This window comes from Culex pipiens, chromosome 3 (genome assembly GCF_016801865.2).
Source record: "Culex pipiens pallens isolate TS chromosome 3, TS_CPP_V2, whole genome shotgun sequence".
NCBI classification, from domain to species: Eukaryota; Metazoa; Arthropoda; class Insecta; order Diptera; family Culicidae; genus Culex; species Culex pipiens.
This window is the reverse complement of record NC_068939.1, coordinates 68,087,358-68,113,448: the sequence shown is the minus strand read 5'-3', so window position 1 is coordinate 68,113,448 and position 26,091 is coordinate 68,087,358. Positions and strand designations below refer to the sequence as shown.

At 37.7% G+C, this 26,091-nt stretch overlaps 2 protein-coding genes across 5 annotated transcripts in view; both read right to left on the bottom strand.

Annotated features, from left to right (window-relative positions):
- The window catches only part of LOC120424651 (G-protein coupled receptor Mth2-like), a 34,127-nt gene that overhangs the window by 429 nt on the left and 7,607 nt on the right, over window positions 1-26,091 (bottom strand). Inside the window, exons 1-4 of one of the 2 annotated variants that reach the window (XM_039588824.2) lie at window positions 5,131-5,776; window positions 4,942-5,071; window positions 440-853; window positions 12-375 (exon numbers count right to left, since the gene is read on the bottom strand). In XM_039588824.2, coding sequence (XP_039444758.2) covers window positions 12-375; window positions 440-853; window positions 4,942-5,071; window positions 5,131-5,613 — 1,391 coding nt within the window. In that variant the 5' untranslated portion in view covers window positions 5,614-5,776. Of the gene's footprint in view, window positions 1-11; window positions 376-439; window positions 854-4,941; window positions 5,072-5,130; window positions 5,777-26,091 lie in introns of those variants that run through there. The other variant, XM_052710704.1, reaches the window with a different exon arrangement.
- On the bottom strand, window positions 5,905-25,762 carry LOC120424650 (G-protein coupled receptor Mth2-like). Of its 3 annotated transcripts, none has more exons than XM_039588822.2 (5): window positions 25,035-25,762; window positions 24,836-24,965; window positions 10,242-10,664; window positions 9,821-10,181; window positions 5,905-6,204 (listed from the first exon to the last, which is right to left on the bottom strand). In XM_039588822.2, the coding sequence occupies exons 1-5, from the start codon at window positions 25,509-25,511 to the stop codon at window positions 6,048-6,050; spliced, it is 1,548 nt and encodes a 515-aa protein (XP_039444756.1). In that variant the 5' UTR covers window positions 25,512-25,762; the 3' UTR covers window positions 5,905-6,047. The 3 variants fall into 3 exon arrangements, with proteins under 3 accessions (XP_039444756.1, XP_039444757.1, XP_039444755.1); XM_039588823.2 differs by lacking the exons at window positions 24,836-24,965; window positions 25,035-25,762 and adding exons at window positions 10,818-10,953; window positions 15,715-16,749 and having other exon boundaries at window positions 5,905-6,199; XM_039588821.2 differs by lacking the exons at window positions 24,836-24,965; window positions 25,035-25,762 and adding exons at window positions 10,818-10,953; window positions 15,715-16,738.

Below are 26,091 nucleotides of genomic sequence, written 5' to 3'. Positions count from 1 at the left end.
TATCCAGCTACCTCTTCAGAATCATCTGCTTCACGTTGGTTTTGCACACAAACATCAGGAAAATAAACACCCCAAGCAGGCAGTTCAGGATATCGGTAACAAGCATGCAAGATCCTTCTGGGCAAACGCCAAAGGAAATCACCTCGAACATCCACATGACGCCCATCACGACAAACAGCCGCAAGTACAGGTGGATTCTGTAACGATTTTCACCAGAGTTGTGGCGTCGCGAGCCACGCTGTAAAATCGCATCCGTTGCACGTTGGATTCCGATGATGCGAGATAGCGTTATCACGAAGAATAGCAGATTGACCGGGATCAGCACCAGCAATATGGAGTACAAATAAATGAGGGCTTTCACTCTACTGTGTTCACCTACAATTAGATAATATCGTTGTGAAACATACACGTTAGATTATGACCAAAAAGTGAAGCATACCTCCAAAATAGCAATGATACGCGGATATCTGTGGCCGGAAATCCTCGGGAACAAAACTCGTATTGTCGATCAAAGCTAGCAGTCCCAGCAGGATCAGCGGACACCCCCACGCATACAACGAATAGTACAGGAATCTTCTTCTTTCCCCTTGTTTGACCACACCACTGCTGAACGTCCAGAAGATGTCGAAGCAAAGCACGTTAAGCCAGAAAAATCCAGCCATGGTCCAGAAGTAAAGGTGGTAGTAGCAGTAATACAGCTTATCATCCAACTTTGAGTAGAGCATAATTGAGTAACAGAAAATCATCGCAAAGATATAGCTTATGAGACATTTCCCATGGAGATTTCGCAGCTCCGGTATGCACAGGTAAATCAATAGAGTGACCAACATAAACGGAAGGGATATGGAGAGGGCTGGAAGAAAAAGAAAACTTTGCTATATCAGAGTAAAATAATGTAAAAAGAAAATGATAAAACATGAAACTGTGTTAAGATTACAATGGAAAATTATGAGTTATTTATAAAATATTAGTTGATTATTTAAATAAACAAATTATTATCAATGGCCCGAACGAGACCGGCCAAATCTTCTAAAAAATGTAAGAGGCTCTGATGGTTCATTTGTAGTAGAGCTTAAATGCAATGTCAGTATCGTTAGCTTACATCACTTTGCAGCAATCGTTTGTTTGGAAGTACAAAATACACAGCTATTGTGTATTTTTTTTTTTATTATTTTCTATGATACAATTGAGGAGTAGAGCGTCCAATCCCTCGGGGATAAAAAATTCAACAAATTTCCCGGGAAATTTGAAATTTTTCAAAAAATATTCTGATTTTGCTTCTGATTAATATTTTGCAACAAAATTGTATATGTAGAAAACAGCAACATTATTAATCAAAATGAGTGTGAGGATAAATTAATGGCTTAAACTGCTTGTAAAAAAATCACACAACTTTAAGAAAATATACAAATTCTAATTTTATATGCTGTCTTTGACTTCGTATCAAGTATAAAAAATGCCATTCGTATTTTTTGTTGTGAAGTATTATCATTTAAATCAATGTGTTTTGAAATTGAGTAAGATTCATGCCCCACAACCAAACAAAATGCTTTTAAATGTGTATAAAATGCTTTTAAACATTGACAGATAAAGTTGGTATAAAAAATGCATAAAATATGTTTTTCACGGCAAATAACTTTTTCCAGAAAACTACTAAACAAATTTTTCTTGCCCAACCTTCAAAGACAATCTTATGGAAAATTAGACGAGCTTTCCGCTAAAAATATTTACGAGACTGAAAATTCAAGTCTGTCATAAAGAAATTGTCAACAACCATCAAAAAACCATTTTTTCAACATTTATATTTTTAAAACCGCTGTAACTTCAGAAGAATTGGACTAAGGACAGTGGTCGATATGGAGACTTTTATGTAAAATTGTCTGGAAAATCGATTCCCATATTCGATTTTTGAAAATTTTGACGTTTACAGCACTTTTCAAAAACACAGTTTCAGTAAATGATTTTTGTATTTATTTAGGTGAGTTGCTCAATCCTGCATTTTTCGTGAGTCTTTTTGTAACATCTTAGGCTATTTGCAAAAAATTTTGAACGAAAAAAAATCGTAGGTCAAATTTGACTTTTAAACTTAATTCAAATTCAAATTCGGTTTTATTGGTGAATAATCAGATACAATAAGTTCTTTTGAGGTACAAAACAGAGTTTTGGAGTTCCTTTCAGCTGTGTGTAACATCATAATCCATTTTGGAACAGTTATTGCTAGTTAATAGAGGTGTTGCCAAGAGTAAGAAAAATAAAGAAAAAAAACTTACTAAAATTGCAAGGGAAAGGGGATAGAAATAGAGAAAGCTTAAAACTAGATCACAATTTTTTATCCTTTATAGATGTGCTTAATCATCAGCTCCCCGAGGGCCAGAAATTGCTCCGCCTTGTTACGGCAGGTCCGAAACCGCGTCATCATCTCCCCCGCGAGAGCAAAGAACTCCGGCAGGGTGAAGAGATCTTCCCCGGTGACTCCTTGCTGGGTCGCATCGCCGCTACCGGCAGCGACCACGCTTGCAAACGACCGCCCCCATCCAGGAGGGAACGCTGGGTTGTCCGCTGGAACCGTACGCTGGCCAGCTGCAGGAACGGCTGCGCTCGTACTTCGCTGAGGAGGATGGGACGCTGCTGCTTTCTTCTTCCTCTTTTCCTGCTCCTCGAGATAGGACTTTCGCGCGACGCATCCGCGGTAATTACCGGTATGGTTACCGCCGCAGTTCGCGCACTTTACGCGCGGCTTTGTTTGTTCTGCGTTTTCCCCCAAGTCCGCCTTTCGTGGCAGTGCGCACACCTCCGAGAGGTGTGACTCACCGCACTTCACGCAGCGGGGCTGGAGGTTGCAGTTCCGCGAGCCGTGGCCGAATTTCTGGCAACGGTGGCATTGCGCTGCGTCCGTCGGATTTTTGGAGTAAAACCGCCAGTTTACCCAAAAACCGTCCAACGCCTTAGTCCGCCGCAGGTCTTGAATTTTGACGGTGCCGCGGTCGAAGTACAACAGGTACAGTGTGTGTTTACCCGTGACGGTTGTCTTCCGCGAGAGGACTTTTATGTCTCGCGGCGTTATTCCGACACCCGAGAGGTGCTCCTTGAGGACGGAGATCGGGCGGTCTTGATACCCCTGCAAGACGACCTTAACAGCGGTCTTCTGCACGGGGTCGAATGTATAGAACTTGAAGTTTTTACGCTTCAATTTCTCCACAACCAGGTCGAAGTTCTTTTGGTCAAACGTGAACACTTGCACTGACGATTTACCTATTTTGAGGCAGTACACGAGGCCTTCCAGCTGCTCGTCAACATCGTCCGCCAACGTGTCCAAAACGAAAATTGGTGGTGGTCGTCGTTCCTTTGGAGTAATTACTTTTTTTGGCGAAATCACTTTCTTCCGTGCACAACCATCGTCGTCGTCGTCGTCGTCGTCGGTCTTTTAAACTTAAAAATCAAAAAATCTCATAAAAGTGGATTGTTTTTTTCTTTCAGTGTATTTTTCTCGGAAAGCTCGTTAAATTTCCTACAAGTTTGTCTTTGACCACTTTTTGATACGCCGTTGCATCGAGATACAGCAATATTTAAATTACGAAGTACAAAAATATTTAAAACACTTACGCCCTTCCCAAATGTGAAATCGAGTGAAACTGGCTCCATATACACAAAAATGGCTTATATAAGCGTAGGATAACATGCCTACACAGTTTCATTGAAATCGGAGAGGGTCCGGTACAACCGATTCCCTATTCCCGAGCAGGGTTAAATAACACGGGAATACCAAATTTTGGTATTACTTGGGCAAATAACAGGGACCAAAATGTGCCCTTGGTTGCCCAGTAATAGATGGTAAAATACCATAAAATCATACCAAAGTCTTGTATGTGGAAGGGCACAACAATACCAAACCATGTTATTCCAAGGGTAAAATAATACCTCAAAATAAAACCATTTCAATACCAAGTTGAGGTCTTCTGGATTTTTGAACATTGCTTGAATACCAAAACATGGTATTACCATGGTTTAATTTTTAAGGTATTCCCGCGCCTTTGGTAATTCATATTTTGGTATTTTTTCCACAGTTTCAAGTCATTTCTTTAAGGGGTATATCAAAAATGTTTAAAATCAAGTTTGAAATTTCCGGTTTTCAATGAAAGCATTCGCTTTGAGACATCATTTTAGCGCAAAATTAATTATTTTGTCAAAATTTTCCCATAGTTTCAGAGGAATTTGATAAAATACTGTAATACCAAAAGAATACCAAAATGTGGTGTTCAACCATTGATAAATTCTGCAATTTTGCAATATCAAAACAATACCTTAAATTGGTATGATATCACATTTTGCTCTTGCATAATCCTTAAGACAAATTTTAAAGGGTCCAGGAATACCAAAATTTGGTATTGATACCAGAGAAAGGTATTATTACGCACTTCCCTTGTTATTTACCCATGCTCGGGTTTGGCATGGAATTGCTCTAAAATAGTTTGTTTTCATTCAGCTATTAGCTTTATTTTTATTGTCCAACAAATAAGAAAGAATTTTTCCCAGTTGTGAATACTTCAGAAATAATTATTATCTCAATTAAAGCTTGACATGCAATTTACAGACAAGCTGATTAGTTTAATATGAACAGTCAATTGAAATGAATTAAATCAAATAAGGTTTTCTCATTAATTTTTCTTGTATATTTTCAAAACATTGGTGCCAAAAAAATAGGAAAATGTATACTTTCGGGAATTGTAAATTTCCCGGGAAACAAGAAATATTTTTTTTGGGACGCTGGACGCTCTATTGGGGAGGTATAGAGTGTCAAAGGGAGGGTTACGTTCCCTACAAAAAAATGTATAGATGTTGTCTTACGAGAGATGGGGAAGGAGTTTAAAAAAATGCGTTTCGTAACAACAAAACGCTCCATACGAAACCATACTGTTTGTGCACTGTACATATGATACTTACAAGCAATTTGAGATAACCTTTCACTGTCATCCAAATCTTTGCCACTATAAGACAAAATAAAAGAATTTTCCAAACAGTACGCTTCTTGAAATATTTCCATAGATTTTTCATGGGAATGTACAAATCCAGTCTACAAAGAGTTAAAAAATAATTACTTTTTTTCAATTAAAAACCGCGTCACCAACATACACTGTTCATGCTCCACAGCCCTTCTTCTATTTCAAATAGACTAGATTCAACTAATCTGGGAACTTTAAAAAACGAACTGTTTCCAATCACATCCACCTCATAGGAAACTCCGGATTGATCAACGACGCTAACCAGCAGCTGCTCAGTGTACACGGGATAGGTACAGGTGGGAACGCCATCAACGTCCTGGTACTCATCGCAGCAAAGCCACACACAGTTCGTCACCTGGCAGATGCACCCTCGAAAGTAATATTCTTCCGAGGGAATGGTTCTACTGGAATTGGCTGAGTAGTTTATCCGAGCGTAGTTTTCTGGTGTGTAGAGGAGGTTATTGTGGAGAATGTTGCCGTTCTGGTGTATTCCTTCCGTTATGTTGATCGAATCGGAATATTTACAAGGTAAATTTCCTTCACTTTCACCTAACACTAGCGATACATATAACGACAGTATTTTGATAAATATGAGTTTGCTTGAAGATCTCATTTTTCTATAATAGTATCACAATTTGATTTCACTTTAGACCTGTTCACGCCAGCCACGATATAACTTATGATTGTCGCATATGCAATCTTGCATATGAACTATATCGGTGACTGTCAACGAAATTTCCCAGAATAAGAAACCTCTTTGGTAGAAACCGTTACTGAATCATCATGAAATATTGTTTCAATCCAACTAATGGGATTTATTTTACTAAAAGTAGTATTGAATCCTTGTTACTGTTGTTTTAAATGTCCAGGAAATTTCACACAAAAAGAAAACTACAAAAACATCTTAAAGCAGTCAAAAGCATTATTTGGCATTACCCGCTAGTACATACATAAGAATCACAAATATCCCTCTTAGTATATGGCACATACGTCCCCTCGCACGGAGAGAGAGAGAGCACTACTTTCATCCGGACACGTGTGCGCGAACTATGCCTGTGAATCACTGGACGTTGTACGGTTCAGGGGAATTGCGCCTTCCCTCGTGGTTGCTGCGGCGGCTGCGCTTGCGGTGGCGGTACACGTAGAACTCGTCGTGTTGAGCGTCGTCGACTTGGTTCGGCTAAGTGCGTGTGGGGTTCCTATTCTGTCAAATGGAAGCGGGGGTGAAATATTAGAGGAAAGTTCTGCAGATTGAGTTTTCATGTATGTTGATTAGCTCAAAATTTCATATTTTATCATGACTTAAATTTAACATTTTTGTCAAGTTTTTTTTTTTTTTGCTCTAATCTTATTCAAGTAGAGCAATTCTCTACGAAATTGGGCTTTTTTCTTTAATTTTAATTTTAATATTTTTTATTCCGGCTGAAACTTTTTTGGTGCCTTCGATTAGCCCAAAGAAGCCATTTTGCATCATTAGTTTGTCCATATAATTTTCCATACAAATTTGGCAGCTGTCCATACAAAAATGATTTATGAAAATTCGAAAATCTGTATCTTTGAAAGGAATTTTTTGATCGATTTGGTGTCTTCGGCAAAGTTGTAGGTATGGATAAGGACTACACTGAAAAAAATGATACACGGTAAAAAAAATGGTGATTTTTAATTTAACTTTTTGTCACTAAAACTTTATTTGCAAAAAAAAAACACTATTTTTATTTTTTTATTTTCTGATATGTTTTAGAGGACATCAAATGCCAACTTTTCTGAAATTTCCAGAATGGGCAAAAATATTTGACCGAGTTAGTCCGTTGCAAATATTTTTTGAAGTTTATGTCCCTCGACTCTGACCAAAGTCGAGGGGGGTGCAAAAAAATAAAAAAGTATAAAAATTGAAATTACGAGCTATGGTTTCAACATTTTAATGAAAAAAGTGTTTTAAAATGCATTATACATCTGTCCAGTTGTTTTGCCATCATAAGTTTCCAAAATATCTAAGTATTGACAAAAAAAATGGCGAAAAATAAAATTTTGCGGTGCTGTACATTCGAAAATTATAAAAATTAAAAACATTTTTAAATAAGCCCAAACATGATAAATATGATTATCAATGCAGAAAAAATCATTTTAGATTGTTCTCAGTTGATTAAACTTCTAATTTCATGGAAATTTTGATTTTTTTTTTTTTTGAAAAAATATTTTTTTGCCCCCTGATTTTTCAGACCAATTTCAAGGGGGGGCGACATAAACTTTGAAAAATATTTGCAACGGCCTTATGAATTTTTAAATCAATACTGATTTAGTGAAATTTGATTTAGTGCACCGTTTTCAAGTTATAGCCATTTTCAGGTATTTTTTTTTTGAAAATACTAGCAGTTATTCACTTTTTTAAATGTTTGCCCACTTTAAAAAAATATATTTTAGAAAAGCTGAGAAAATTCTATATATTTTGCTTTTTTCAGCTTTGTAGATACGATCATTAGTTGCTGAGGTATTGCCATGCTATGGGTTTAAAAACAAAAAAAAATGTTTTCTAAGTCTCTCCCAAACAACTTACCATTTTCTAATGTCGATATCTCAGCAACTAATGGACCGATTTTCATTGTTAAAATATGAAACTTTCGTGAAATTTTGTCATCCTTTCGAAAAAAAAAAAAATTAATTTTTTTTTATCAAGACTAACATTTCAAAAAGGCGTAATACGGAATGTTTGGCCCTTTTGAAATGTTAGTCTTGATTTAAAAAAAATGAAAATATTTTTTTCGAAATGATCAGAAAATTTCACGAATGTTTCATATTTTAACATTGAAAATCGGACCTTTAGTCGCTAAGATATCGGCATTAGAAATCTGGTTTACAAGATACGAATTTTCGAAAAAAAACGTATGAAAACCTGGACAAAAATATTACTAATAATCATTTTTGAGGCAAAATTAAATTTTCAAACGAAAAGAACTCCAATTTTTTTTGTAAAATGAACCGATTTCAAGTATTTGCTACTTTTAGGTTAAAAAAATTATTTTTTTTTTGGTTTTTTTTTAATTTAGAAAAAACTTCTTGAAAAAAGCACCCCTTGAAAAAAAATTGAAGAGCTAGAAAAAAAATCTCTTCGAATCGATGAAAATTATTATTCCTAATTGCCACCACTAGCCTGTAATTTCAATTAACGAGATCTCGGAAAATATTGGTCCGATTTTCAATGTTAAAAAATGAAACCTTTGCGAAATTTTCTAATCTTTTAAAAAAAAATTCTATCAAAATATTCCCAAAAGTGAGATTCCCATTGATTCTCATTCAATTTGAGTACGCCATTATTTTGGACATTCGATTTTACATAAAAGTCCCTTTGACCCAAAATTTCCATCTCATCACCTTTTCAGACTGCAAATTATTGAAAAACACCTTATTTTTCGCATGTTCAGTCACGAGATCAGCAATTCCCCACGAAAACAGCATGATTCGAAAAAAAAGTTTTCTGGGGGTTCCTTGGCCGAAATAATTAGACCCGTACTTTTTTGTTTGGCCATTAGGGTGACCTACGCCGTGTTAGGGTGGTCCGAAAAATGGCAATTTTCGTCGATTTCGCAAAAAACACTTTTTTCAAAAAATATCTCCGCGCCATTTCATCCGATTTTAGCTGTCTTAGGCGCAAAAGAAAGGTGATTAGTTTGGCTATTTGGGAAAAATAGTAAGAAGTTCCAAAAATCTAGCTTAACATTTGAAAAGGTCGTATGAAAACTTAAAATGCTGTTTTGAAGGTCTCGGGACCAAAGAGCCCATGTCTGAAAATATTTTTAACAGATTCCTCAGAAAATTTGAAGTGAAGTTATGTTTTAAATACTCTGAGATACGATTTTTTGAAATTAAAAACTGGGTTTTTCGACGCGCCACGCGCTAAAATGGAAAAATGACGAAAACGGGAAAAAATCAACTTTTTTCACTAAAACTGCGATAATTTCAAAATTTCAGCGTTGACTTATACATGTTAGGGTACCAAAATTTTCGTAATTGAAATTCGCAACTAAAATCGGATGAAATGGCGCGGAGATATGATTTTTTGAAAAAAGTGGTTTTTGCGAAAATCGACAAAACTTGCCATTTTTCGGACCACCCTAACACGGCGTAGGTCACCCTAATGGCCAAACAAAAAAATACGGGTCTAATTGTTTCGATCAAGGAACCTTAACATAAACTTTGAAAAATATTTGCAACGGCCTCACGATGTAAAAAAAATTATCGAAAATTTAGCCCAAAAAGCATCTTACAGCATCTTTGGGGTCAAAGGGACTTTTATGTAAAATTGAATGCCCAAATAAATGGCGTACTCAAATTTCCGAAAAAGATATTTTTCATCGAAAAAAACACTAAAAAAGTTCTTAATACCCTGCCGTTTTCCGTTACATGTAATTATGAGGGAAATTTAATGTACTTTTCAAAACTACATTAACCCAGAAGGGTCATTTTTTATTTAGAACATTTTTATTTATTTTTAAATTTTGTGTGTTTTCTAACTTTTCAGGGTTATTTTTCAGAGTATAACAATGTTGAGTTGTACAAAGTTGTAGAGCAGACAATTACAAAAAATTTGATTTATAAACATAAGAGGTTTGCTTGAACCATCACAACCATAAATATTATTTGTAAATGAAAAAATAAATTAAAACAAAAAGGCTAATTTTTTGTTCATAAGGTCCATTAATCAAATGTGAACATTGAACCCCCTTGAAAAAAAAATGATCAAGGTATTGCTATTTAATCAACCATAGATTTAAAACTTTGAACCAACGATCAACATGATGGGATGATATTTTTGCATTGCTTACCTTTTCAGCGCCAGCTGTCGAACCTTCTTCTTCCACACGAACAAAAAGAAGATGATCACCCCGAGCAGACAGTTGCAAACGTCGGTCACGTAGAACAGATATCCGTTCTCCCCGACGGCCCACGAGATCAGCTCGAACGTCCACGTGACTCCCATCACGACAAACAGCCGCAAGTACAGACTGAACCGGTAGCGATCCTTCTCAAACTTGCTGTGCCGCCGGGAGTCCTGCTTCAGCACAGCGTCCGTAGCTCGCTGGATTCGGATGATCCGAACCGCGGTTACGATGAAGAAATACACGTTGAGGACCACTATGAGCAGTATTATAAGGTAAAAGTAGACAAACTCGATAATTTTTTCACCTGGAATTGTATAAATTTGTTAGTTTCATTTCGCAAGGTTGAAATAATTTCACTAATTACTGTTGATAAAGCATCTGCTGATTCCAATGTTTGGTCTGAGGTGCTCGGGCAGCAGGTCCGTTTTCTCGATGAGCAGCAGCATACTTGTTAGCGCAAACGCCGAGCCCCAGGCGTACAACGAGTAGTACCAGAATCTCCGGCGTTCGTTCTTGATCACCACTCCGCTGCTGAACGTCCAGAAGATGTCGAAGCACATCACGTTCAGCCAGAAGAAGCTCACCAGAACCCAAAAGTAGAACAGATAGCCCACCACCTTACACGGAATGAAGCCCCAGCCCATGTTCAGGTGCAGAATCACCAGATAAGCGCAGGTCAGCGAGAAAACATAGCAAATCAACGATTTGCCGTGGATGTTTCGCAGCTCCGGCAGGCACGCATAGATGAGCAGGGTTGCCAGCAGGAAGGGGATGGAAATGATGATTCCTGAAATGGTTTGGGATGATTAGTTGGATAAACTTTTGTGAAAGAAGGAATGCGAATGAATGCATTTTTCAGGAGTTGTCAGTAATCATTGAATTGAAAATAGAATTTACACCGAATTTCACAAAAAGTTCATATTTTAAACAATATACCTACCAATTTTCATAGTAACCGATGCGGCCTCATGGGTGATGGGGCAAAAGTACAGCGCTGGCTCACCGGAACTGTTTTCCACATTCAGACAGTACTCGTTCTGCGGAATGCTTTCGCCCATAAATTGCAGTGAACCAAACTGCGGGAGCAAAAACGCAAAGCAGTTCAGACAGGTGTAACATTTTTTTTTTGTGGTGAATCGTTCGCACGTTAGAGTCTGAAAGCTTGAGCAATTTGATCTTGTCTTTTTTCAAGATATCTTGAATTGAGTTTTGATATGGAATTATATTTCAAGATTTTTTTTGAGATTTTTACAACATTTTCGCATTTTTTTATATCTTTTGGTTTATTTTTGTTTAATTAGTTTTTCAAGGCAGGTGTAATACAGAGATACCTCTTTTAACGCGGCGGCGTTACGCTTTTTGTTTCGTAGATTTCTCTTAAACCATGCAATATTTTTGCAAGCTCCGAAAAGCGTTTTGTAGATCTGAACAAAACCTACAAATTGCTTTTAAAACATTGCAAAAATGTTGCGTCATTCCAGAGAAATCGACAAATTAGAAAAACGTAACGCATCGCGTGAAAAGAGGTTTCACTGTATCAAAATCTATTTTCCAGCACAGCATTTTTTCAGTTCCTTTTGGGGTCCTAAACAACTCCCCAAAGTTTGGGATTGATTGGTTTAGTCCTCACTTTGCGCAAAGCGAAAGAAAATTGAATCGCTTTGCGCAAAGTGAGGACTAAACCAATCGTTCCCAAACTTAGGGGAGTTGTTATGACCCCAAAAGGAACTGAAAAGTTGCTGTGCTCATTAGAGTTGGACAATTTTATTTTTTTTCCATACAACCATATTACACCCTAGTGTTGAGAGCTGGTCATAACAAGGAAGGTAAGCTTGTGAAAATTTCTATCGTAATCCTCAAGTTCGTATAAACCAATGGTTATCTCATCTTCTTATTCAGAAAGTGTAAATTTTAACTTGTCAAAAATTCCAATAACTATAATTGAGAGAAGCCAAAAAAATGTGGACCCCAAAATTTACCTTAAAATATATTTAGCAGTTACACCTAAGAGGGAAAAGCTTTTTCATGTTGAGATTAATTTCCATATCTTCTCTCGAGCATAGCAATCCTCATAATCTAGTTTTTTTGTGAACATTTGGGTTTTCCTGATAACTGTAAATGTTTTTGCAATTCCGTCATGAAACTACTTACTTTTCCTGTCATTCTTGAACGACGAAATAGCCTACTTTTCTGTACCAAAAATAACAGAATCGAATAGCAACACTTTTCTAAATAAATGCTGAAAAGTTCTACTTTTCAGCACTGAAATTGGTGCTGAAAAGTTGAACTTTTCAGCACTTGTTTCGAAAAGTAACACTTTTCAACATTTTTTTTTATTTAAACGATTTATTGACAAAATACATGAAAATTTGACTTAAAATTTCACTCAATGGGTGTTTTTCGGAATTGCAAAAAATGTTGTATGGAACTCGTTGCAAAACTTGATTTTTTCAGCACTCTTCGTATTTATCCAACTCGGTGAACCTCGTTGGATAAATGAACTTTTAGTGCTGAATAAATCCACTTATTGCAACTTGTTGCATAAACTACTATTTCAATGAATATCTACAGTTACCTTTAAAAATTACATTTTTTTTTTTTTTATTTGAGTCGTTGTTTATTATAAGCATTAGCATTAGCATTTTAGGACGCCCTATCAACGGATGGCTCCACAACGCTTATCCCACTGTTTGGTGTGGTTGTATTAGACCCTCATCCGGAATAATAATCCAACACGTTAGATACCATGTCTTCATCTTTTGATGAGTGTGTAATACTACCCAGGGCATAAGGGGGTCCTTGCCGGGTCTAAGCTATCCTTTGGGGAACGGAAGGAATATTAGTAAACACCTACCTAAAGTGTGATTTAAGTCGTTGTTTATTATATTGCAAAATTCCCGATACTGGGAAATAAGCTATTTTTTTTACAAAAATCTAATTACAAGTTTGTGCAACTTTTGAAAAATCACTCAGTGCAAATTAAGATTCGTAAATATTTTAAAGTTCCTCAAAATGATGAGGCTACTTAAATTTTGTAACTGAATTCATTTTAAATTTTTGGCACGATTGGCATAGTCAAAAAAAACTCCCGGAACCCGGGAATTCCCGGGAAATGGCCAAATTCAACTCTCGATTCCCGGGAAATTGAAAATCTCGAGAATCGTCACCCTCTAGCCATCAAATAAGCAAATATTTTTTCGCAGCGAAAAAAATCTTCCAAAGATTTTGCTTCAAAGAAATTCATGATTGGACAAATATTTGCTGAGACACATTCTCTGAAAGAAATATAAAACAAATTGGAAAAATGCTTTTCTGATTGTAACCCAAATAACGTCGAATATTCAAGTGTCGATTTCCTAGCAAATAATGGACTAATTTTCAATGTCAAAAAATTAAAAATGGTGGAATTTTTAGATATGCTTGCTCAAAATTTTAGTGTTTTACAATATGGGTATCAAATGATCGGGATTTTTTTCATACATTTCGAAAGCAATGACGTTTTTTTTTTTTTTTGAAAATATTCCAAATTTTCACAATGTTCACATATTTTTGAAAAATTACTACATATATCATTTTCACAAAAAAGATATCAAATGATTGAGATATTTTTATACATTTCGAAAGTAATATTTTTTTTAAATACTTAAAATTTTCACAGAACTACGTATTTTGATAAATATATTAGTTTTTACAATACAATATGAATTGTGGTTGTTCGAAAATTTTCGAAAATATATACATTATATATTTCGATTATTTGTTCAAACTACGTAGTTTTTTAAAAATTATGAGTATTTTCAAACAAAAATATTTCTATCGAAATGTATGAAAAATTCCCGATCTAAACTAAAAAAAATGGGTGTTTTTTCGAAAAGACGTAGTTTTGTGAAAATTTTGAGCATTTTAAAAATGTGTGTTATTACTTAACAAATGTTTAAAAAATCATGAATGTAAAAACTGAATACATAGTTTTATGAGAATTTTTAGTATTTTTAATTATTATTATTAGTTTTATCAAAGACACTTTACCATTGCATAACATTCGTGTCGTCGTATTTTAAATAAATTGTGATTTTACCTTCGAAATGTATAAAAAATCCCGATCACTTGATACCCACATTGTAAACATTGATTTTTTTTATTTTTTTCAAAAAACGTAGTTATGTGAAAATTTTGAGTATATAAAAAAATGTTTTATTATTTTCGAAATGTTTGGAAAAACCCTGATGACTTGATACCCATATTGCAATAGCAATAATTTTGAGTATTTTTCGAAAAACATCGCATTTTCAAAATACATGAAAAATACATGTTTTTGTGAAAATTTTCATATTATTATAACTGAAACACTTTTTTTTTTTTTGAAGTTTGGATGATTTTTCATAGGATTATAGCCAATGTCTCGCATGTCCCGTAAGCTCTTTGCTTTAGTTAAGCAGTGGGCCGTGCTTAAACGAAACAGCTGATCTAATCTAATCTAATCTAATCTATGATCAGACCCTAGCGCAGCAAATCTTTCGAAGGGATCCTGGAGAGTGCCTTAGGTTAGATGACGCCTAGCACTCTTCTTGTCATTCATTAACATTTGTAGTGCGCCATTGCATTAGAATGCATTGAAACATCACAAGCGTTAAAGCGGCCAGGCATACTGCGTAAAGCCGTATCGCAGAGACATGATTCGTTTGAAGTGGGTTGATTTTGAGCACAGAGTGTTCGAACAACAACACAATTCAGAATCGACAGGGGAGGAAGAAGCGTGGGGACACACCACCATATGCTCCGAGATTTGGTTGTATTCGTTGGGAGCACCATGCTAAGAAGGTTTGGTACTCCGGGACCCTCTGGGATGGGACAATGTATTTCCACGAATGCCCTGGACACTATTTGCCGTGGTTATAGCGCCACAACTCGCTCTTTGTAACAGTATTCCTAATTCCAGTCCACTCTCACCAAGTCGTCATGGCCTAGTGGTTAGCATTTTTGCTTACCAATCCAAAGGACGGAGGATCGAACCCCGCCTCGAGCGACTTTGATTTTTCGTTCATATTCATCATTTCAAATTGATGTGTTCTTAACTTTCTCGTTGGGAGCAGATGGTAATCAAACCCAGAACCATTCGCTTACTAAGCAATCACCGTAACCAGTCAGCCACGGCCGCTCCTAACTTAAACGAAACAGCTGATCGAATTAAAACCGGGGCAGTGCAAAACCGAGGCATGACTGTAAAAACACACCATTTTCCAAAGAAATCGAACGATCGCCAAACAATCATAATACAAGCTAAATTTGATTCTGGAACGCTGTGCATACTCCGCCTTTTTTGAAAATTCAGCTATGACGTCAATTCAAGTATTTCGAAAAAAAAACACATTTTAGTATTCGTCACTAAATTTTTGTCCACTAGTATGACCTATAGCCTTTTGTAAGGTGTTCACATCGGCAGCCAAAATGAATCACTATTTTATTGAAATTCAATGTTTAGAAGCATTGAAACAGCGGAGAGGACCAAAACTGGAGCAAAAATGTTGATTTTGACAAAAATGGAAATGTAGCCGATTCTTCAATCATTGGCAGCATTTTTGTCCTGAAGCCTATTTTTATCTATTTTTTGCATTTTTCCCACTTTTAGCGGTTCTTGGAACTGATAATTACATCAGCTATGTTAATTGCCTTGAATAAAAGAAAGCTTTTTAGTTCATGTTGATAACTTTCAGTTTCCCAAGAAACATCAAGCCCTGTGGCACAAGGGGCAATATTTTGAAACATGACGTACTCTTCAATTTTTTCGTAGAATTTCTCAAACTCTTCTGTGCGAACGAGCCCCCCTATCAACTTACATCGTCAACACTCCACTCGTCCAGCGCTTCCGGGAACATCCCCGCGCATGGCTTCTGATGAACGACTCCAAATTTGGGCTCCTCGAGCAGATTCACACTTTGCACCTCCCCACTAGTGGTGCTTACGTTGACACGCACCCTAAACGGCCCGTCACTGTCCACACAAGCCGAGGTGTTCCCATCACTGGCCAGCCACTGCCCCACGGGACAGCACAACCGGACACAACTCCGCAGCTGGCAGATGCAACCCCGCGCGTAAGCAACGGGAACTTCAACCCTGGTGTCGAACCCCGCGTAGTCGTAGCTTATCAGCGCGTAATGCCTCGGTTCGTACTTGATACCGTCATGGTGGATATTGCTTTGCGCGTCAACCGTCCCCCCGCTTATGTTCACTGAGTCACGGAACTCACAAGGCAGCTGCCGCTGGCCAAGACTATCTACAGCAAAACACAAGACTACGACCCAAAGGCGCACTGATAACGACAACTTGAGCAAATTCGTCATCGTACTCGTGAAAACTCGTCAACCGTACTCGCGGACCGCACACGTGCACTCCCGTCGAAATCCACCGTCGATTTGAAATTTCGCAGAACACTTTCGTCCCTAAAGTGACCGCCGCGAACTAATCGACCTAAAAATATCAATTCGCCACACGCGCGCCAACACCCCTGCCACGGCCACTAATCGCTTTGGCACCTGCCGACCATCATCTTCCACGGGTTTGACGCTCTTAGAACCACAACCACAATACAGAAATTTATTTATTTATCAACACCCCTCGCTGCTTTGTGCTCCAGCCGATATTGTTTACACAAATCCAGCAACCTTCCCGAAACTCGGAGAAATTCACGTTCCGACACCGGACGTAGACCATTCGGATGACCACCGGCGCTGGCTGATCGCGATTTCCCTCCAAAATTGATCGAGGAAATGGGGCAACGCCCAAACAAGCTAAACTCAAAATCACAGACACTCAGCGAAACGCACGAAGCTCGCGCCAGATACTGACTGACTACAGTTGGACTGACGGATATGCGACTGAGTTCGTCACCGGGGCTTATCTTTGGGCCGGTCTTCCAAGTGGGTGGTGGTGATGGTGTCCATCATTGCTTTGTTTGTAATTAACACCACTAGGAAAGGAAATTGTTGGTTGGGGTCAGTGTGGGAGAGTTAATTTGCATGATGGATTCCTTTTTTTTCAGGAGGAATTTCCTTTAAAGGTATTTACGAATTAGGAACAAATTGTTAGGACTACCTCAAAATTGGTGACGAAAGCAAGCAAAAAAGTGGGGTAATGTTGCTTTTTCGGGCATAGAATTTTTTTACATCACTTAATTCATTAACATGTGGTTAAGTCCATTTTAACATTTTTGTGGACATCATATCTAAAAATATCCCACGATAGTGTTCCAGATCATCAAACTTTGCGATGAAATTGGGTACTAAGCCCTATGTAAATTTTTAAGTATAACGGTAAAAAACACGATTAAAAACAATGTCTGATCACTTTTTTTCATTTTAATGCAAAAAATATATATTGACAAGACAACAATTTTTCGATGGATCAACTATGGTCCCCTTGGAACGAGCTGTCAAGTAGGAGCTTTTCTGTCAAGAAGGACCGCGAGGATAATTTTTCAAAATTGGTTCAAAATCCATTTTAAACTCTTTGTGGTCGTACAAAGGGTCATTGTACTCAGAAAAATAAGCTTTATCGCTGTAAACAAAAATATCAGCAATCTAAGCTTCATTTTAAGACCCAATTGGCGGATTGCAGACTGGATTTTGTCATGTATGATGGTTTTCTAGTTCAGGTTGCCTAGGAATTGACAAGGTTGCCTAGGAATTGACAATTGATAATTCAACCAATTCTACCAAAACAGATCATCAACACCATAAGAGTCGTACATAAAGGAGAAAAGCTTTGAGCTTAACCTCAAAGGTAAATAAACGAAATTAACTTTTTTTCAACAGGTGTCGTTGCCGGGACTTATTATTGTTAGTTTCTCAAAATTTGTTATGCTCAAAATAATGTTTAGCGAACCCTGTTTTGACCATCATTTTACCTCTCCATAAAGGCTCTCTAGTTGATAAATAAGCTGAATACGCTTTGCAACGAGTTGAATAAAACATTTTTTGCAAAACTGAAAACACCCTTTAATTTTATGATTTTTTTTGCATGTAGGCGTATCAAAAGTATTGAAAATTATTTCTTGTCTATACGTGTGCTGAAAAGTTAAATTTTTTAAGCACTCAAATGGATTCTCAAAAGAACTTTTCAGTACTGTTTTTGTTGAACTAGGCTGTTTCTTTATTCGAGAATGACAGAAAAAGTAAGTAGTTTTACATCGGAATTGCAATTACAGTTATTTTCATGTAATTTCCAGAACACGTTTCTGATTTTGGTAAATATGTTATTTTATCAATTTATCAAACAGACCATGTTTTGTTGTTTTCAAAGCCTGCTATGAATTACATACAGTGAATACCCTCAATTACTCAATTAATTAATTACGAATTACCGGATACGGTAGGGGAAGGTGGGGCAATACGACCATATGGGGCAATAGGAACAATCGCCCGTACGGCCGTAATTTTTACAATTTTGATTATTTCCAGTATGAGAAATTGTTGCTAGCAATGCAATTAACTGATTCTACTACCACATAACCGCCAAAACGACGCAAACGCCACGGGCATAAGATTTAATTAAGTTTTTTTCAAAACCTTTGTTTTCTTATAATATTTGTAAAGTACAAAATAAGGCTTAGGGTTCGTTTTTAGGCTCATTTTATCAAAATGCTTTTTTTCCTAGATTAGTAGTGTCCCTTGCACCTGTTATAATGTATGATTTATTTTTTGGTTATTTTTGTTGAGAGCTTTTAAAAAATCTTGTTCAGGTGGGGCAAGTGTACCATATAGATTTTTAGTATGGAAAAATGTCTAATTGCTGCAACAACATATTTTATTGGTAAATAAATACATAAAAGTACTTAAAAACTGATAAACAATTGTTAAAAAAAATTGTACTACAAAATATTGTGATATTATGAAAATTTACTATTTATCACCTAAGTAATTATTTTTTTTCGTGAAAACGATCAAATTTTTAGTAAAATATTATTATTTAATCCAAAAATGAAAGAAACGTTTCAAATACATTCTAATCTGATGTATCTAAGTGATAACAGTACAATTGTTAGCAAATTAACATGTTGTTTCATGCCTTGTTCCTCTTGCCTCAACGGGTTGTTCGTCTTGCCCCACTTGTTGAGTAGAACGTACGGAAAATCAAAAATGTTAAAATCAATTTTTTACATTAAAAAACAGGATTTTTTTTAAACTTGTTCTATCAAATTCTTAGTCAAGACTTGGAATAAGATGATCATAAAAAAATTCGACAGATTTTTCAACTTTTTTAATGGGTTATAACGAGCATTTCCTTAGCATGTTACACTTGCCCCTTTTTCCCCTATATTGATTTGTTTTTTTCGGAACTCTGTCATGGAAAAATGACGATTCTACGCCAACCTGTCGCTCAGTGGGGAGCAGCGGCAGCGATCGAGAGGCGACTGTGTGCAAAGCTGTGATTCGGGTGAGAGCGTTCTGTTTTATTTTGTGTGTTTCGTCCTTGTGTCAGTGTTGGTGAGAGCGGAATGCACGTGGTTGAGTTTTTGATGGAGAGATGGAAACGAGTGTGTGTGTGTGTGTGTGGGTGTGTGTATGGCTGTTTTCATTATAGTTTCATTATAATTTCAAGTCGAATTTAAAAATCTTGCTCGCTATAATGTTGAGGTATACAAAAGTAAATTATTTCATGGGTGTATGAGTGTGTGAATGAGTTTATCTGTTCTTTTTTTCATATTTAGCCCAATAAATATTTAAAACCGCGTAAAATCTACAGAATCGGTCGATAAATCCAAATCTTATTGAAAAAAATCGTTATAGGGTCATTATTTAAGAATTCAGTACACGCGTTCTTGCTCATTTTGCTGTCGTTTCGTTAGTCTGTCAACTGTACCAATAGATGGATACAACCCAAATAATTTGTTAAATTTTCCGGTGAAAAACTCATTTCTATAGAATCGTTTATCGAAAGACACGCTGACATTTAGGATAGACCATTAGCACGCGTTTTTGAATTTTTTGACTCGATTGTGAGTAGCGGGACCTCGCGGTTACTCTGCAACGTGTTTTTCGAAGCCCTTTTACTTGATATTTTATTTTTCATAAGTCCTTCTTTTATCATCGTTGATTGGAAGGCACGCCGCCGGTTTAGTTCGTTTAAGTTATTGTTTTAATTTCATTACAATCGTGGTGTCCTGTTTTCTTTTCGTTTATATTCGTTGATCGTAACAATTTATTAACTCATCAAACTACCGATTGTATGAAGAGTAAAGCGTCTTTGATTTATTATTTTTGAAATTTGCTCGCGTAATCTAAATTGTACAAACAGTAAAAATATACTGATAAGTCCAGCCCATAGCACTACTGCTCGGTTGGCACGCGTTCGATTAAAAAACTTTTTTAAATAATCAATTATTTATCTTTCCGCAGCCGGCTGCCTAAGATTTAAAATTTTCAACCGATAAACAAAATGCTCATGGTCACATCACTGCCACTCGTGAATCCTGACCTCATACCCATCTTACTAACCCCTCAAAACTCATGTGATACTTTGTCGGAGAAGCAGTCGATTGGGCGGTCTCTATCACTCAAGTATCGGACTAACATTCCCATCCACTTCCCCGTGACCCTACCACTGGTCGTGGCCGGCGCCGGTATTGATCAGCATGATAGGGGCCTTTGAGAAGTTGCGAAGCGAGGAAAGATAGCACCCACTTATCTTCCACGGCTCGTGGATGTAACTTCTGGAGGTCCTGGTCAATAACGGAGTAGCAACTGCGGGTGGGCACCTATGCTTATGCTTATGCTTATGCTTTATAACGAGCATTTCCTAAGCTTGTTACACTTTCCCCTATATTGACTTGTTTTTTTTCGGAACTCTGTCATGGAAAATTGAAAAGAATAATAAAAATGATGCCTTCAGAATGCATGGGATTTGATATACTCAGCTATTTTTTTCACTGAATTTAAATTGGTAAACGTTTGAAAAAATGATTATTCTTGACAATAATTTTGCTATAAACCACTTAGAAGGGATTTAGAGCGTAGTCACTAGAGTGTAACAAAAATGACTTTTTGGCGGGCATTCAGGGGTTTGTTCACCTCCGTGTACGCACGAGTGCAAGCAGCAGTCAAGTGCTCAGTGCTCCATCGTTTTTTCGAAATTTTTCGCCGTAATTTACCGTGATTAGCCGCGAGTTTGCTCCACCAGCATGCCAAGGGCCGGCCGTGGCCGTGGCAGTTCGAGTGCGGCCTCGAAAAACCCGCGAAGTTCGTCTACCGGCCGTGTGCAAAAAGGTAAACAAACCAACGCCGTATCGACCGCCATCGCGCAGGGGAGCGTGAGCGCAGAAGGAATCGACAAAAAGTTACTACATCCCGGATATGTTCCGAGATCACCAGTGCGAACCCGTTCCGGTACCTCCGGTGCCACGACCAGTGGCACATCAACATCCGCCAACATCCCCATCAGGAACGAGTTCCAGATGCTGAGCGACGATGAAGAAAACAACAACAACAACACCGACGGTAGCAGCACTACCGACGACGACGACGACGATGATGGTCGTGCACGGAAAAAAGTGCCGACGTCAAAAAAGAACAACTCTCCAGCGGAACGTAGACCACCTCCAATTTTTGTTTTGGACACGTTGGCGGACGATGTTGACGAGTTGCTGGAAGGCCTCGGATATTGTCTGAAAATCGGTAAGTCGGCAGTGCAAGTGATTACACTGAGCAAAAAAGATTTCGACCTGGTGCTTGAAGAACTGAAGCGTAGCAACTTCAACTTCTACACATACGACCCAGAGAAGCCCCCTGTTAAGGTCGTCTTGCAGGGTTACCAAGACCGTCCGATCGCCGACCTGAAGCGACACCTCTCGAACGCCGGAATAAAACCGCGGGAGATTAAAGTGCTCTCGCGCAAGACAACGGTCACGGGTGTGCACACTCTGTACCTGTTGTACTTCGACCGCGGCACCGTCAAGATCCAAGACCTGCGGCGGACTAAAACATTGGACGGTTTTTGGGTAAACTGGCGGTTTTACTCCAAGAACCCGACGGACGTAGCGCAATGCCACCGTTGCCAGAAATTCGGCCACGGCTCGCGGAACTGCAACCTCCGGCCCCGCTGCGTGAAGTGCGGTGAATCACACCTCTCCGAGGCGTGCGCACTGCCACGAAAGGCGGACTTGGGGGACAAGGCAGAACAAACCAAGCCGCGCGTAAAGTGCGCGAACTGTGACGGCAACCATACCGGCAATTACCGCGGATGCGTCGCGCGCAAGGCCTACCTCGAAGAGCAGGAAAAGAGGAAGAAGAAAGCCCACCCTCCACAGCGAAGTACGAGCGCAGCCGTTCCTACAGCTGGACAGCCTACGGTTCCAGCGGACAACCCAGCGATCCCTCCTGGATGGGGGCGTTCGTTTGCCAGCGTGGTCGCTGCCGGTAGCGGCGATGCGGCCCAGCAAGGAGTCACCGGGGAAGATCTCTTTACCCTGCCGGAGTTCTTTGCTCTCGCGGGGGAGATGATGACGCGGTTTCGGAGCTGCCGTAACAAGGCGGAGCAATTTCTGGCCCTCGGGGAGCTGATGATCAAGCACATCTATAATTGATTATTTTTGTCTGTGATCTAGTTTTAAGCTTTCTCTTTATCTATCCTTTTCCCATTGCACTTTCTGTAAGTTTTTTGAAAACTTTTTCTTACTCTTGTCAATTCCATAGTTATAAGTAATAATTTTTCGATTGAATTACGATGTAAAACACAGCTGAAAGGAACACCAAAACTCTGTTATATACCTAAATGAACTCATTGTTACTTGGATTATTCACAAATAAAACCGAATTGAATTGAATTGAAAATTCAGGGGTTTGTTCCGGTGGGCATACTGAGCCTAAATCCCAAATATGAGCTTGATTAGACGTAACAGGAGCTGGCGCTCCGCTCTTCAATTTTAAATGGGATTTAACCCGTAAAAAAAGATTTTTTCAAAAATGTCACTTTTTGAGGCATTTTGGCCACCAATGCGTTTACCAAAAACATAACTGGCGATTTTTCAAAAAAATGCCAAACTTTGAAGGTCTGTACCGATCTCCAGGATGCTCCAAACTTCAATTTTATATATACCAAAAGATGCGCAAGGATCTGGCCTACACGCCAGTGATGTTTTTGGTAAACGCATTGGTGGCCAAAATGCCTCAAAAAGTGACATTTTTGAAAAAAATCTTTTTTTACGGGTTAAATCCCATTTAAAATTAAAGGGCGGAGCGCCAGCTCCTGTTACTTCCAATCAAGCTCATATTTGGGATTTAGGCTCAGTATGCCCACCGGAACAAACCCCTGAATGCCCGCCAAAAAGTCATTTTTGTTACAGATAAATGGAGTAGGGTGTCCATGTCCAAAATATGGGACTTTCGTTCAAAACCTAGCTCCTCAAGCTGAATATTGTTCCCTGGCTATGTTAAGCCTTAAAGCCAAATATGAGCCAATTTATTCAACATTTACCCATTGAAACTCAACGGTGATGTTTGTATGGGAAATCAAGCTTGTCAACGATTTTATCAGCAGGTGGTGCTGTTTTCAATCTAATATTAGTGAGATTTTCAAAGGAAATTTAATACACTACTCTGTACATGTTCGCATAAATGTCCCATCTGCATTTAGAGTTTTTTGAGTTAATGATGCAGTTTAGTTTAAAATCGTGTGCTCTTTCAGAAAAACCATAAAAGTAAATCCAATACTTTATTCTAAACATCGGAAGGAAATCTAGTTTTAATTCCAGAAAAGTTATTAGAGATTTAAAAAAGTCATTTGTGTATGATAATATTAGTTTTCGCGATTTTCCGCGTCTGGTATCAATGGGTTCATAAAAAAAATCGTCCAAAATTGTCAAGATGCCTAAAATAATCCAAAAAATTGTTTTCTGCTTGTGGTAATTTTTTCTGGCCTCCTTGTCTGGAGACCTGAGTGAGAAGTTATGTTAGCTCATAAGCAATATACACCGTATTAAACGAAAGCAATAAAATGATAAATTCATTAAAACTCTTAGAAGATTTTTCTAAAGCAAGTTGTGTAAGTTGCAAAGCCTCACCTCTTGATCTTCAAAGATCCGGATTCAATTTAAATCCTGAGATTCAACAAAAAAACGATAAAACAATCAACGTAGTTCCAATCTGATCGTGCTATCCTGACACTCCCTGCAAGTGCGACAACTTGCCCAAAAGATTTTTTGTCAAGGGTGTCACACGTGCATGTTTCACTACTGTATACATTTTTAATTGCAGGACAATCCACCCAAAAATTAAAAAAAATATTTGATTTGGTTTTGTGACATGACATTGATCGTTGTATATCAAAATTATCATATGGCGTTTGGATCCAATTTGATACCAATCTAGTAACCAATCTATTTTAGAAAAACAATGCGCTGAATAGTCAACCAAACATTTTTTTATTATTTGCATATAGCGCGATTATTTTTATTTATACAAGGTTAATCACTATTTTTATGCGTCAAAAATATGGTAATGACGAATTATGAAATAAACAGTGGTTCCTATCCACCTAACATATTATCCATTTTCTAAACAAAAACATACATTGACATTTCATAAATCGTATTTTGTAACCCTTGTAACCCTTGTGATCATATATTATCACTTAACAGAACTCTGAAATTAGCTATTTAATACTGTTATCTACACACTAAAATTGCATTGTTCTATGTGAAAGAAATATTGAAGCATGATGAAATGGAATATCTACAAAATAAATTAAAAAACTTTGGTAAGTTCGCAAAAGGACGCTACAGCATTTTGTAACAAGTACTGTTTTCGGTTCGATCGATCGCCGATTAAAAAAAAACAATTCCAAAATTATTGAGATTTTTCTGATTGAAGTCTTTATACTAAAGAGTATCTAGACAATCAAATTTTGTTTTGCTAAGGATAAAAATCTTGCGTCCTTCTGAAAACATATCCTTAGGAATGTCCCTACCTATCGTTTTCTGTAGAACCTCATCTAGTGGATCAGGGGTTAACGGAAAAAGTAGGTATCCATCCGACTCCACACAATAATCGTTCTGTTGAATAGGCGTTTTTTCGTCCAAAGACAAAACATAACCGGTCTGAAATTTGTGACGAAAAACATAATCAGCATCATTGACAGGCTTTTTTTTCAAATTCAAAATACTAACACTGTTCATCAGCCATTCATCGGGTGCTGCATCAAACACATAATCTTCGGAGTATCGAATGACCACGAAAATATTTTCCAAACTCGTTAAGTTCACCATGCGTGTCTCGCTGTTCTCATCTTCGAAAGGTACTTCGATTTCGTTATACTCAGAATCATCACACCTTGGATGGCCATCAACATCGGAAAATGTGTAACAACACAACCAAACACAATTCGCCACCTGACAAACACATCCTCGAATGTAGTCGTCCGTATCTGTTTTGTTATAACTAATCACAGTGTAGTTAATAGTTGCATAGTTTTCCTCTCTATACAAAACACCATCGTGAAAGATGGTCCGATCAGTTGCATTGTATTCACCACTAGTAATATTCACAGATTCAGTGAAACGACACGGCAGTATAGATTCACCATTTGTGCCCACAATTACCACTAAAAATTGCAGTAAAAATGTTATCACCTTTAACCGATGCATTTTCGCGGTTTAAAACTTGCAACTGCACTCGACAAAGTCTAAAAACCGTTCAACGAAACAAAGTACTGAACGTCAACTGAATCCAACGGGCTAGTCTCATTTGCATAAAACGCTTTCCATAAACTGTTTTATCGCGGATAGCACGCGCGCGCGCTCGGTCACTTTGCGATATGATTTCTTTAATAAGTTTCGCGTCTTAAAACGGCTCAAAAGTGAGTCACCAACACGAACCTCCGCGCGATAGTGCGAGGGTAATCCTGACCTAGAGTGAAGTACGGCCAGTACTGTTCGCGTGCTGCATTCGACTAAACATGGAAATTAGTTTTTTTGTCACTATCAAGGACCACAGCTGTGTTATGAAAAGGAAACACCCGCAACATACATACAGTTGTGTGTAAAGTAAGTTATGAGATCGAGGGGAATTCCTCGCTGTCAAGCGTGAAGCGTCAGCATTATTTATTAGGAATTGCTTTGGGACTAATATTTTATCATATTAACTAAAATTATATATTTTTTTGCACTCAAAAAAAATATTCAAAAAAATCCTTAAAAATTTCAAAAAAACTATTTAAACCAAAAT